At 35.9% G+C, this 15,223-nt stretch overlaps 2 protein-coding genes across 4 annotated transcripts in view; one reads left to right on the forward strand and one right to left on the reverse strand.

Moving 5' to 3' along the window:
* LOC144956832 (uncharacterized) overlaps nt 1-10,608 on the reverse strand; it is a 68,519-nt gene extending 57,911 nt beyond the window's left edge. For all 3 annotated transcript variants that reach the window (XM_078887586.1, XM_078887585.1, XM_078887587.1), the window contains exons 1-10: nt 10,539-10,608; nt 9,526-9,636; nt 8,532-8,624; nt 7,469-7,540; nt 6,873-6,941; nt 6,125-6,298; nt 5,054-5,144; nt 3,912-4,006; nt 1,789-1,878; nt 403-585 (exon numbers count right to left, since the gene is read on the reverse strand). In XM_078887586.1, the coding sequence (XP_078743712.1) occupies nt 403-585; nt 1,789-1,878; nt 3,912-4,006; nt 5,054-5,144; nt 6,125-6,298; nt 6,873-6,941; nt 7,469-7,540; nt 8,532-8,624; nt 9,526-9,636; nt 10,539-10,580 (1,020 nt within the window). In that variant the 5' untranslated portion in view covers nt 10,581-10,608. The remainder of the gene's footprint in view (nt 1-402; nt 586-1,788; nt 1,879-3,911; nt 4,007-5,053; nt 5,145-6,124; nt 6,299-6,872; nt 6,942-7,468; nt 7,541-8,531; nt 8,625-9,525; nt 9,637-10,538) is intronic.
* Nucleotides 10,609-12,628: 2,020 nt separating this feature from the next.
* Nucleotides 12,629-15,223, forward strand: part of LOC144957353 (uncharacterized) — a 13,798-nt gene continuing 11,203 nt past the window's right edge. The window contains exons 1-2 of the mRNA XM_078888528.1: nt 12,629-12,771; nt 13,663-13,822. Coding sequence (XP_078744654.1) covers nt 12,746-12,771; nt 13,663-13,822 — 186 coding nt within the window. The 5' untranslated portion in view covers nt 12,629-12,745. The remainder of the gene's footprint in view (nt 12,772-13,662; nt 13,823-15,223) is intronic.

Genomic DNA, 15,223 nt, shown 5'->3' on the forward strand with positions numbered 1-15,223 from the left:
GGTATTGTGTCAGAATGAAGTATGTATAATGAAAATTGGGTTTAACCGGTTAACTGCAAAAAAAAAAAAAAAAAAAAGAAAAAAAAAAGATAAGTATTGAATTGTAAGCTCCAATTTATTAGACGAAGACAGATATTGTGGATGTTTCGGAGAGAGAGAGAGAGAGATAGAGAGAGAGAGAGAGAGAGAGAGAGAGAGAGAGAGAGAGAGAGAGAGAGAGAGTGAGAGAGAGAGAGAGAGGGGAGAGAGAGAGAGAGAGAGAGAGAAAGAAAGAGAGATATGATAGAGAGAGAGAGAGCGAGAGAGAGAGAGAGGGAGAGAGAGAGAGAGAGAGAGAGAGAGAGTGTGAGAGAGAGAGAGAGAGAGAGAGGAAGAGAGAGACACAGAGAAAGAGAGACTTACACCAGCTCTTTCTTCGTCATCTTCCTCTTCATCATCATCATCATCTTCATTTCTTTGCCTATTTCTCCTTTTCTGCTTTGCTATCTCATCCTCTTCCTCACTCAAATCGCTGTCTTCTGTATCCGAGTGTTGCTTTGTCTTTTTCTTTGGGGCAAACATGTCATCAGTTGAGCTTTCGTCTCCCTGTATTTACATATAGACCAAAATAGCATATTGGCCAATTTTACAACGAGCTAAAACAGGATGCTCTAACATACAATACTGTCATGATCCAAAACAGAAATATGTTTGGAGTATTAAACAATATCATCTAGATTAAAAAAATAATAAAATAAAATAAAAATAAAATGAGCTTTATATAGATAGTATGCGCTTGGCTAAGAAGCTCATAACATTGCCACCCGGAAGTATAACGGACCAACACACAAAACTGTGTGTATCTATGAATGTTAATAGTCAGGTTAATACAGTTCAGTGAGCATTACTCATAAACGCGGATGGCAAAAAACAATAACAAAGACCTGTGTGATGTCATCTTCGAACTATCTATAGTGCAATATCCACTAAATATGCTCAAAGCGCTTTACAAGGGTCCCTGGTCAACAGCAACATTTAACATGTAGGACGGGACACAACGCCTGTTAGGCGACATTACAATTTTTCGGACAAAGACAATGCTGTTAATGACCAGGTACTCATTTTACACCCGAGTATGGTGAGAGAATGTGAGTAAAGAGCCTTTTCCAAGGACTCAACTATGTGCCAAGCTCGAGGCTCGAACCCAGGACCTTCCGATCCGAAAGCGAGTGTCATAACACTAGACCACATAGCCTCATTTAGATGTAGATCTCTTTTGTTATTTCTTTTAATTTGTTGGTCAAAATTCTAATCCTGTGACATGCAAGGGTCACTGCCATACGCTAAAACAGTCCCAATTTTTTTTTTTTCTTTCAATTTTTTCTCAGATCGCCAAATAGGGACAGTCCCAATTTTATCATGACAGTGGGTCACTATAAAATAGTAATCTTGAAATCCAAATACTTTAATACAACTCATAGGTCATATGTGGTCCACCATCTCAAAACTGTATTATATGTCAGGATGAACAGGACCTCTAAAGGTGAAGTGAGAAATAAAATGTTGAGAAATGCGATCTTCAACTTTTATGCAATGCAAGAAATAGTTTTAATTATCAACCAAAACGAAGAGGAACTAACCCAAAGGTTCATAAAAGCAGACGTTCCTACCTAAAAAGAAGAAAAATTATTCGTAATTTTTAGGAGATAAAAATTGTAGTCGTCGTTAACTTGTGAGTGTTCTACCAACTGAGCTATTGGGACCTCCAAAGGTTCTAAACAGGTATTCTGTTAAAAATAATAAACTGACCTCAGAGTCATCAGCAGATTTGGTCCTTGACTTCCGTCTATTGGCCTTGACCCTTTCCTCCTCTGTGTCGGAATCTTCCGATGTTGAATACTGAAAGGATTAGAAAAGTTTAAAATAAATAAATAAATTGAGCTCTTATAAAGCGCAATATCCACTAAATGTGCTCAAAGCGCTTTACAAGGGGTCTCTGGTCAACAGCAACATTTAACATGTAGGACGAGACACCAGACTCTAAGCGGATGGTAAAAAGGTTTGAACTGAGATATTGCCAAGTTTAGTTCGGAGGTCAATTTTGATAAAAAATGAGTTCTTGTCATAAATAATTAAATCAAATTTTGGTTTACATCTTCGGGGAAACATCAAAGTTTAATTTCACTTCAAAATATTTTTTACAGCTAGTCAAGTTGAACAAGTATGAAATTTAAGAAAAGTTCCTGGATACCTTTCTCATACATCTGACCATAACTTCATGAAAAATCACCCGATTTACTTCAAACAAAGATTAAAATGATCCTGTGAGCAAATTCTTTAAGAAAATGCAAAAAAAAAAAATATGCAAATCCAAAATTTTAACCTTCTGACTGATTATGCCATGCACTGACATATATGTTCAATGACATAAATGAGAAGCATGCAGCAGGGCAAAGCAAAAAAAATAATTAGGGCACCTAAATCGACATAAATGTATTGAACATCTTGCTCTCACAGGAAATATAGAAGCTAAAAAGAGTAAAGGTAGACCAAGAAAAACATATTTGAATTTGAATAGTTTGAACAGCTGGGTGACAAAGAAAGAGAAGAGTAATATTAGTTTTCTGAGGTTATCTGATCAGAGAGATGAATGGCGTACCATGATCACCGATGTCTGGCACAGACTTGGTACTTGAAGAAGAAGAACAGTGGTTATGGAAAGAACATATAAATTCAACTGAAAAATAGATAAGATTATAATGAAGACTTTAGCACGTTCATCTATCCTCAACACATTCACAGTCACAATTATCTTCGGCTGCACTCAGATGCGACATACACGAATGTATCATTGAAGTAGGGGCTAAACTTACACGAAAGGCCATGGAATATATACAAGTACAAGGGCCAGTTACATACTTATCAGGCATCATGATAGAACTTGGTTGAAAAAAAATCAGAAAATAACATCTTCACAAGCCTGGTTTTATAAACACCAAAACGTCACATAATTTTCAATTACAGTAAAACCTGGCTAATACCCCCCCCCCCCCTACCATTATAATACCAATTTAGCTAAACATCAACTTGATGACAACAAGCAAAGATTATATTTATTTCGTGATTTTAATTAATTGGCAAAGAAATTTGTTTTTCCACAGATTCATAATACCACCTTATATGCCATGGTCCCAAATATGGCTAAGCGGTCGTGTGGTATGATCCTCACCTTCGGATCGGAAGGTGCTTGGTTCGAGTCCCACTTTGAGTGGAGCATAGTTGAGTCTGAAAGAAAACCATTTTATACAGCAAAATGGGCATTCCCCCTCCCCCCCCCCCCCCCCCCCCCCCCTTTCCCAATGTTTATTTGATTCACTAGAGTTGATAATAAAATTCCCTTTATTCATCCCATAGGGGAAATTTGTTTCTAGAGTCTATTCCAAGGAAAGACTGGAATAAGAATAAGATTGAAAGAAAACCATTTTATACAGCAAAATGGGCATTCCCCCCCCCCCCCCCCCCCTTTCCCAATGTTTATTTGATTCACTAGAGTTGATAATAAAATTCCCTTTATTCATCCCATAGGGGAAATTTGTTTCTAGAGTCTATTCCAAGGAAAGACTGGAATAACCCAGGGGTCAGCCGCAGTGCAGTGCCGCGAATTGAGTTAGGGCGAGGTGACTTGTTCAAGGCCACACAGCGCAGCGGCGGGTGATCGAACTCGGCACCTTTCGGGTACAAAACAAAGACCGTACTGCTGAGCCACACTGGCTGAAAACTTTCTGCATGGAGATGAAGTCATACGCTACTACTAGTGTTGCTGTTGGCTGGAAACCCCTTGTAAAGCTCTTTGAGCACGTTTAGTAGATATTGTGCTCAATAAATGCTCAAAAGTGGTAGGTAGTCAGATGAGATTTGACTTTTCATCTTACCTCTGTCTCTGACTCATCAGTCTCGTCATCATCATCATCGTCCTTCTCATCCTCACTGACACTCAGACTGCCATGGCCAGACTCCGTTTCCTCCTCTGGGAAAAGGATAGATAGAAATAGAAATATGATCTACCATCTCAAAAAGTTATTATGTCGGGGGGGGGGGGGGAACTTACTCTACTGTTTCATCAAATAGACAAAATGAGAAGCATGCAGCAGGGAAAAGCAAAAAAAAAAAAAAAATTGACAAGAACAACACAAATTAATAATAATAATTTAAAGGGAATAGGATAGATATAAATAAATATATGACCTACCGTTTCAAAATGTTAACATGTCGAGGTGGCTTATTCTACTGTTTCATGATACAACCCTGGTGAAATTTAATCATTAGATTTTGTTTGATTGATTTCTTGAAGGTGCCACTTTTTGAGGTTGAAAATTTGTTGCAATTAACCAGTGACTTTTATATAGAATTAATTCTGTTTCGAAATGTTGCGATTAACCAAAAGTTGCAATTAACCGGAGTGGACTGTACTATGAATGATGATGATTGTGATAATTTTAATGATAATCTTTTTAAAAATTCCTTTCATTCATGGATGGATAATGTAAAGGAATGGACAAGGATGGGCAGTGCAACCCTAATGAGGAAAGCTGAGGACAGATCTGGACAAAGGCCCCTGACCACAAAGTCATTTCTCATATCTCCTCTACTCGGTCGGAAGAATAAGGTGAGGAGGAGGAGGAAGAGGTTTATTCATTCGCATGAGAAATTTCAAAGTAAGGTCTATCTTGAGAAAAAAACTAAGATAACCTCGACATCAGCTGCAGAGCATTTCTGCAAAGAGAGCAATAAGGGTGAAGTTTTTTGCTTAAGTAAAAAAAAAACTCCAAATAAAAAAAACAGGATAATGACAGTGGGGCTGGAACCAGGGTCCTCTGGGTGTATGTGCAATGCTTTATCTATTCTGCCACCATCTTACCCACCAATGATCACAATGTTGACGATGTTGATGATAATAATAATGATGATGATGATGATGGTGATGATGATGATGATGATGATAATGGCAATTTTATTGATGATAATGAAAATGATTAGAATGAAAAAGGATGATATGCAAGTCCCTATGACATACCTGATTCATCCTCCAAAAGACCTACGTTGTCGTCTTCCAAAAACTTGGGTGTTCCAATCAGATATGGCAAGGACCGGTTGATGTAAGGGTCCTGCAACAACAAAAATAAACATAGGGGTTAACTATTCATCTACCCATTCTTAATATTTGTTTTCATATAATAGTGAGCTTTTATATAGCACAATATCCACTAAATGTGCTCAAAGCGCTTTATCATGACCAGCAGGTAACATGGAGAACCAAACATGAAGCCTGTTAGGCGATATTTCAAATTTTTTTTTCTGATAGAGACAACGCTATCAACGGCCAGGTACTCATTTTACACCTGAGTAGGATGAGAGAATGTGAGTAAAGAGCCTTTTCCAAGGACTCAACTATGCCCTGAGCGAGACTCGAACCCAGGACCTTCCGATCCGAAAGCAAGTGCCTTACCACAAGACCATATAGCCGCACAAATTATCATATGTTTTGAGTTACTTACGGCATCATTTTTTAATCTTTCATGTCTCTTGCAGACAAAGTGAGTATTATGAAACGGCTAAATGGAGTTTGAACTGACATCACTGATATTATGCGATAGGGCTATTTATTATGCATTTATTATCCATGCACTCATCTCATTCCTCTTATGCTTAATGTGACCTACTTCCACAAACTGGTATTATGTCGGAGTGAACCAGATATCATAAAGTAAATCTAAAGTTCATTTAATCAGAAATTGAAAAGTATGAAGGCTCTGAAGGACTCACCATGTTAAGACTGGTTAAATATAGAAGTGCATAAATTTTTAATCCCCATATAAATATGGGGGGCGTAGTGGTTGAGTGGTTAAGGCATTGCACTGTGACCGCTTCAGGCACTTTCGTTTTTTTCTTTGAGCAAGATTATTAACCCCCAATTTGCTCACTTGGACAACATGAGTGATTCCTGTTGACATCAGACAGCTTGTTTGATGAGTTATCTATATTCCTTCGTGGAATGCCTAGGCGACGATATCTTATGATGTCGTGGCGAAAAAGGCATAATTTAATTTCATTTCATTTAATATAAGTACATACAGCATTAACTCACCTTGGCCTCTAGAATAGGCTCCACCTTATAGTTGATGTCATCATCCTCTGAGTCTGAGTCCACAACTCCTGTGTCCAATTTCTCAAACGCCTGTTCTATGACGTCAATACCCAACTTGAGTGCAGACGTCACCCGAGGTATCAACTCTGCTTCCCGCTGCTCTCTTGTCTTCTCCTGAAATAAATCATGCCAGTTTAACTATTACACAGAAAATCTCGTTCTCGGCTAGTAGTAAAAATATTAGAAGTAAATCTAGAGATGAGGAATTTCTTAAACATTTTTTCTGTTGCAGAGATGAAGTTTAAATTTGTAATACACTTCTCCTTGTTTAATCTCATATTGAATTATTGCACATTCCATTGTTATGCTTTGTAATTTAATTTTTGATTTATCCCTAGTCCATTTAATCACATGCTCTGCTTATTCTATATCTATCCATCCATGTGCTGCTATATGGTATTATGGTATGAGGGGCGCAGAGTTGAGTCCTTAGAAAAGGCTCACATTCTCTCACCAAACAGGTGTAAAATGAGTACCTAGCCTGGCCGTTAACAGCGTTATCTCTGTCTGAAAAAATTATAACATCGCCTAACAGGCATCACGTCTCATCCTACATGTGAAATATTGCTGTTGTTGTAGCTGTACAAATGATACAATTTGTGCTGTCCAAAATTGTAAACACAACAGAATCAGTGATTCATTTTTATAGTGGGATAGAGTTATAACTGCCTTTCTTCTTTCAACTCACCGTGTTGGAGTTTTGTTTCTCTTCCTGTGCTTCTTCATTCTGTTGACTCACGTCCTCATCATAGACTCGCTGTGGAAGACAACAAAAAACATATACCATTTCATTCTGTAGACTTGCCAATGGACCTAAACCATTAAAAAAGATTTATCATGTTTTTCCAAGAAGTTAGGCTGATTTTCTAATACCCCCCGCCTTTCAAAAAAAAAAATGCATATCCTATGCTAACCATACAAAGTTTCAAACTTAACAATTACTGAATTTATGAATACTCATCAAGCCAGTCAATGGAAAATAAAACCTATAATTCCTGTCTGGCTACTTAAGTTCCAATTTGAGTGGAGACAAAAAAAACTTCCAACTTTTTCACCCTTTTTGTTACAAACTCTGACCACCTAAATTCAACATATTTTAGCTAATAATCCCATATTATTATCATATTTTGGACCTCAAAGTGAATCAAAATTTATGGCAGGTTATTAGTCAGTGACCACTGTAATGATGATTAAGTTTGAAAATTTAAATAGAGACAAAAAAAAAAAAAAATAGAGGGACAGATGTATGGAGGAACCCTTCTCCGAAACAACAAAAGTACTCACATTCTCCACGAATTGTGTATTAGCAAGCATGATAAAATCATTGATAACGTTGTTCACTCTGACACCAGTCAACTGTAAAGAAACACAATTATGATGATTATTAAGATGATGATGCTGATGATGATGATGATGATGATGATGATGATATTGAAGGCAATGGTGATGATGATGTCGATCACTAACATGGTGATGATGTTGGACATAAAAAATGATATTGATGATAGACTCCAATTCATATTAAACTATGTTAATGTTTTAAAAAATCCCTTGATTTCATTCTATTCTGCATTGAAATAGTTATATTTATATTATTTTTTGAACAATCATTCCACTTCTTGAAACCATATATAAAGTTTTTAAAGTTTTAAATTTTGTTCTTTATTTCTTTCAGGATCATTTAGTAGGAAGCTTGACTAAAGCACAAAGCGACAGGTTCAAATTTTGGTTTGGGTTGGTTTTGTTCTTAACTCTGTGTATTATCATGGGTCTCAAATGAAAAATAAGAAAAAATTGTCATATCGCCTAACAGGCATCATGTCCCGTCCTACATGTTAAGTGTTGCTGTTGGTCAGTAAAGCACTTTGAGCATGTTTAGTGGATATTGCGCTATATAAAAGTTTATATCTTTAATCTTTAACTACAACCAAAGCTACTATTACTACCACTTCCATTACTACTGCCACTACTAATTTTGTACAACTATGATGACTCAGTGCTGATGGTGACAAAAAGTGAAAAAGTAGGAAAATGTTGAACGATTGCCTTTAAGCCCCATTTTTACTGCACTAAACCCCACTTTTAGAGCAATTGAGATGATAGACTATCATTGATACTCTAGCTAACTTCTGGAGAGTGGGAAACTGCACCTGTGTGTTCCACCACACATCAACTCTCTCATTGCTAGCACATTGTTTCGAGAAAATGTAATTTTTAAAAGGAGGAAATTCCTCCTCTGGACTCCAAAATCATGGATTTCCGCAGATCCGAGGAAAACCATCAGCACTGATGACTACCACAACTACTACCAAAGCTACTTTTACTACTACCACTATTACTATTATACCTTGGCTTCATGGACCATGTTATCCACTTCCTTCCCAATCTCATGTGTTCTTGAAATCATTTTCTGTGACATCATCTGAAGGTGATGAAGTAGCTAGAGGGAAGAAAAAAAGTAACAAAATTGACTCTGCATTGGTATATTCCAATATTTCTTTTAGGAAAAGTAAAGCAAAACTTCTCTCCTCTTTCACATTTATTATTTAAATGATTGGAAACGAGTTGAATACTTATTGAAACACAGTATAAGCTATTTTAAAGATGACACATCCACTTCAATGTCTGCAAAAAAAGTATGTGTGTAGTTTCAAAGACATCACAAGTACAACTATTTAAAAATAAAAACATCTAGATCTAATCTTGGATTCGGACGTGTGAATTTCAGATCCAAGACACCAAGTAAGAGGTATGGCCTATCTCAATTTATCAAATTAATATATAAAGTGTTGCTATTGGTTCTTGGTTGTATATTTTTACATTTTTGTGCATTTGCATATATTATACATTGTCGCCATAGATTCTAAACTTTGTGTTCATACATTTTTATGCATGCCACGTCTGTAAACGAATTTCCATTTTTTTGGATGAATAAAGTATATTATTATTATTATTATTATTATTATTATTATTATTATTATTATTATTATTATCATTACCAGTTAGTATGCCATATTATAATAATACCTAAGATCTATCCTCAATGACACAAATTTAAATTCAGTAAATCCATTTTTACTCTTTACCAGTGAAATTGATTTTCTCTCAAACAACGATTTCGCAAACTAGTGACCTTGTTAATAACTACTGAAAAGCTAGGGGGTTGATTCAAATCTGAGATTGAGATTGTAAAAACACTAATCAAAAGATGAACATTCAATTCTCACTTTTTTAAAAAAATTAACAATACATCAGATGCACACTAATTTGTATCAAAAGTTGTTGTTTTAAAAAAAATATATAATCTTAAACAAGTACAAACAACCATTGCCATTACTAACCCCAGCATCTCCTGCTAGACTCCAATCGTTTGCCTTGACCTTCATCTCTGAGATACTCCATGGTCGCTCCCAAAGTCTTGGCTCATTTCCTCCACCAGTGTCTGATGGAGGCTGATTTGGGGATTATATAGGAATGGAGTGAAGGGAGGGGTAGGGTGGGGTGGGGTGGTGGTGTGAGAGTATTGATCAAAATACTGAATGAGAATGATCTTCAGACGGTCATCTCAAAAATTAATTTGATTTATCATCTTTTTAAAACACTGACCAGAAGGTCTTGAGTTCAAGCCTTGCTCGGTGTATAGTTGAGTCCCTGGAAAAGGCACTTTACTCACATTCGCTCATCATACCCAAGTGTAAAATGAGTAATTGGTCATTAACACTTGTCTCTGTCAGTGTCAGAAAAAATGTAATAGTAATATATATCGCCTAACACTAACAGGCTTCACTTTCACGTCTCGTTCTACATGTTGCTGTTGACCAGGGACCCCTTGTAAAGCATTTTGAGCACATAAATCGCGCTATAGAAAAGCTCGTTTTTTTTTGTTTTTTTTTAAAGACAACATTGTAGGCTACCCCATCATAATTATCATGCCTACTTATCTTCTTATTGTTGATTTTAACAATAACAATAACAAAAGTCAAGTTGACGCTAGCTCTAGTTTAATCATAGCAGAGAGAGAGAAAGACAGACTTACATTGGTAAAAATAGACAGAGTAAATAGACAGAGTGTATAGACATAAACAAATACATGAAAAACGTACAAACCAAAAACTTACTATAACTTAACTAGACTAGGCCTAATACAAACTCAAAAACAACTGAAAATGAAACCAAAACAAAACAAGATTGTACTGATTGCACTTTTTGTGGGCGTTCACTGAACTGTCTACAAAATGAAATCAAAGACTCCTATTTCATATGTCTTGCATACTAAGCATCATTTCATACTTGCAACAAGAAAGTAATAAAACTAGGAAAGTAATTCACAGTTCATTTTACGGACAGAACTTACAAAATTATCATCGCCACTAGTGGGAGGAGCGGGCGCCGCCATCTTCGTTAGATCCCTGTCATGTGATTTCTTGCCCCTTTCAAGTACAAGACGGCTTGGACTGTCACCGTACTCTTTATCAAATAAATGTTGTTGTTGTTGTTGTTGTTGTTGTTGTTGTTGTTGTTGTTGTTGGTGGTGGTGGTGGTGGTGGTGGTGGTGGTGATGATGGTGGTGGTGATGGTGGTGGTGATGGTGGTGGTGACCTTATTATTGTCGATTGTGTCGTTGTTGTAGTTGATGACGAGGTTATTTTTGATATTGTTGATGATAATGATGATGACGATGATTATGATGATCATGATGATGATGATGATGCTGTTTGTTGTTTTTGAGAAGACGGAAGTGGAGAAAAAAATTTCTAGATGAGAATGTGAAAAAGATAATTGAGATCGGAAAGAAAGGGAATTGAAACGAGAGAGAGAGAGAGAGAGAGAGAGAGAGAGAGAGAGAGAGAGAGAGAGAGAGAGAGAGAGACAGAGAGAGAGAGAGAGAGAGAGGGTGTGTGTGTGAGAGAGAGAGTGTGTGTGTGTGAGAGAGTGTGTGTGTGTGTGAGAGAGGGAGTGTGTGTGTGAGAGAGTGTGTGTGAGAGAGAGTGTGTGTGTGAGAGAGAGTGTGTGTGTGAGAGAGTGTGTGTGTGAGAGAGAGAGTGTGTGTGTGAGAGAGTGTGTGTGTGAGAGAGAGAGAGAGTGTGTGTGTGAGAGAGTGTGTGTGTGAGAGAGATGTTGTGTGTGAGAGAGAGTTGTAGAGAGTGTGGAGAGAGAGAGAGAGGAGAGAGAGAGAGAGAGAGGAGAGAGAGAGAGAGAGAGAGAGAGAGAGAGAGAGAGAGAGAGAGCGCTGGCTCCTGTTCTATTGAGAGAAAAATGTCAAACGCATACACACATATACGTATACACACACAAACACACCGTCACACCAAAGATGACACAATCTGGACAATAAATTAAATATTTATCAAACAGGTGGGCCTTATATTTAATATAGATGAGATGGATAAAGAGATTATAGAAATCGTTTTTACAGACGTTCAATAGATAGAATGAAATTGACGTCACTCAGCTCTTTGTTGTTGTTGTTGTTTTAAGCGAGCCATTTTTATGAGTAGTTCTCAATAAATAAATTGTATCAATCAGACAATAAACGTTTAAGGTTACACATAGCTTTGTGTGTTGGTACTTTATATCCGTATGGAGAAATGTTGTGAGAGTGTTTTTTTTTTTTTTTTTGGCTAAAAGCACAGCATCATTATGTGTGGCTTGGTGACAGCGGTGGGGTGTATAGATAGTATGCAGATGACGTCACTCAGGCCTTTGTTATTGTTTTTGCCATCCGCGTTTGTGAGTTGTTCTCACTAAACTGTATTAACCAGACTATAAAAGTTCATGGTTACACAGAGTTTGTGTGTTGGTCCGTTATACTTCCGGATGTCAATGTTGTGAACTCCTTGGCCAAGCGCATTCTATCTATAGATAGAACGAAGATGACGTCACTCAGGCCTTTGTTATTGCTTTTTGTCATCCACGTATATGAGTAATTCTGACTTAACCGTATTATCCAGATTAATAAACGTTAAAGGTTACACAGAGTTTTGTGTGTTGGTCCGTTATACTTCCGGATGGCAATGTTATGAGCTTCCAAATATGGAATTCCCTGTCTGAAAAATATCATAAAAATTAATGGCAAAAATAATAATAATAATAATCATAAAAAATAGATTGATCAAAATAAAGGCTTAGGTATGTCCTTTTGTCCTCAACACTCATACAGTGAGATTATATTCGGCTGCGCGGAGTTGCGACATAATATCCTGTAGATACTGTTATGGCTATAGTGTCTTACAGTGACAAAAACTAACCGGAGCTAAAACTAAAATCTCTCATTTCTAGCCATTTTAACTATAAAATCATTTTGGCATCTAGTATACCAGGACATATTACTGGTTTGATGCGGTTGGTCACACATGTATGATCAAAAACCAAGACGCCATTATCTACTATGAATAAGTTCTACATTTGACGAGGATTTAGAAATGCGATAGTAACTGATAACGAGCATCAGAAAAGTAGAAAAGTGGGTGTGTCCGACTATCAGTTTTGACACTTGCTTCAACTTCAAAGAAATCGAAAAAGTGACAGCAATTTGCGGTTACTGAATTCAATTTAGTCACAATGTCGAAGGCTACTCTTACTTCAAGGTAGACAGAAGCACGATTATGATTATTACTTTATTTTTTTTGCTTTGTAATTAAAAAACAAACAAACCCGGCAGCATTCGACAATATACATTCTACTCTCTGTCTCTACCTACCCCACACTCTCCTCTCACTCTCACTCTAACTCACTATCCGGGAACTATCCAACTTGGCCGACGTGTACATATAGGCAGGTCTGAAATCCGAACCTCTTGTAGGCCTAGTTTAACATTGTTGTAATGGACAAAATTTTGCGTCATTTTTTTTTTGGAGATTTTCATTTCAACAATGAGCCCACAAGGAATTGGGTCATCAGACCTGTACACGTCGAACTTGGTCCAAGAAATTTATGTTAAAAAAAACCCAAAACAAACAAACAAACAAAAAAAAACAAACAAACAAACCCACAAAAGACAACAACCCCCCCCCCCAACCCCCACAAATAAAAAACAACCATTCAATCAGTTTCTTATTCTCATTAGAATTGGCATACTAAGTGTTTATAATCAGTTTTAGAGTGTGTGTAAGATGATAATATGGGTTTGTGTGTGTGTGTGTGTGTGTGTGTGTGTGTGTGTGAGAGAGAGAGAGAGAGAGAGAGAGAGAGAGAGAGAGAGAGAGAGAGAGAGAGCGAGCCAACGTTACAACCAAGTCTATTGCTTCACAAATACATCTTAAATACCAAAGTGCGTCTTTAGCAATTTTTATAATCCATAAGATCCTAGGAGCCAGAGTTCATGCAATATTTTCAAGGCTTGTGGTGACAAAGGCACTAAAGAACGATTCTTTGCTGTCATCTTGTTTGTCCTCATCTTCATCATAACTTCTTATCACGTATAATCCGAAGTAATGTTGTCATAAAAACTCTCTATACATCTTTCTGATTTATTTCAGAGTGTTAAAAAACAAAACTGGCCTAGAGATTCAGGTCCCCACTTTCCGTGTCAGCAAAGAATTGTTGACCTCAACTGTACATTATCAGGTGGTCTTGGCATCCAGTCTGGCATGCTTCAAATTACCCAGTCATAAAGAGTCGGATGTCGTACAATACAGTGTAAGTTTTATTCCATGTTTATCATTATTACTTCTATTTTAATTACTTTTTCCCCCTATTACAAGAGCTGTAACCTAACAATAATTGCCTATTTGGACAATAACGATTATTATTATTATTATTATTATTATTATTATTTATTATTATTTATTATTATTATTATTATTATTATTATTATTATTATTATTACTATTATTATTATTATTATTATTATTATTATTATTATTATTATTATTATTATTATTATTATTATTATTATTATTATTATTATTATTATTTTATTGTTATTTATTATTATTATTATTATTATTTATTATTATTATTATTATTATTATTATTATTATTATTATTATTATTATTATTATTATTATTATTTTATTATTATTATTATTATTATTATTATTATTATTATTATTATTATTATTATTATTATTATTATTATTATTATTATTACAAGTTATCCTTTTACTTCTTTCTATTTTAAATAAAATGACCTCTGGGTATAAATGTTGATGTGCTTATATCTAAAAAAGGAAAATGGAATAAAAAAAGAATTTTGGTGCTTTCCTGATAGTAATATAATACAAGAGTATTTATATAGAGCAATATCCACTAAACATGCTCAAAGCGCTTTATAAGGGGTCCCTAGCCAACAGCAACACAACATGTAGGATGTAGGCGATATTACATTTTTTTTGACTGACACAAAGCTGTGAATGGCCAGGTATTCATCACAATGACTCAGTTTGTAGAGCTCTTGCTTCACATGCAAAGGGACCAAGATCAATCCCGGGTGCAGTCCAGATTTTTTACTGACCCCTCCCTACCCACCCAGCAGTGAATGGGTAGCTAAGTCTGTCAGATTTGGTCGAAAGTACTTTGCGATAGCAAGCAAGCAATTGCTATTGTCCATTTACACTATAGAAACCGGGATAAACTCCGGCTCCATGGGCCTAATGGCACTGAAGGACTACTTTTTTTATTTTACAACTTGAATCTCTATTTGCATCTTATGTTGTTGTACCCTTGTTGACTTTTTAAACTATGAGTCTTTATCAATGTAAATCAAAATAAAGTGACTACATCACATTTTACATATGAAAAACTTGATGATATGCTGTGCTGAAACAAAGGTAGAATGGAAAGTATATAAGTAAATGCTTTATACTTGTGATAAAAGTTCCAGACACAAACTTCTCATTTTCAGACCTCTCGTTTATACATTTTTAAGTAATTTATTTTTAAAGGATTTATTTTGAAAATTTCACATGGGCCATTGATTTCTTTTATTAATGTTATTAATATTTTATTCCAGCCTTCTCATTTATTAATGGCACTAATATTTTATTCCAGTCTTCTCACAAGCAAGTTTATTAGAGAAAATTTTAGAGCTTTTTGTGT

The sequence above is a fragment of the Berghia stephanieae genome, chromosome 11, assembly GCF_034508935.2.
Source record: "Berghia stephanieae isolate SIO BIC M18660-M18661 chromosome 11, UCSD_Bste_1.3, whole genome shotgun sequence".
Classification (NCBI taxonomy): Eukaryota; Metazoa; Mollusca; class Gastropoda; order Nudibranchia; family Aeolidiidae; genus Berghia; species Berghia stephanieae.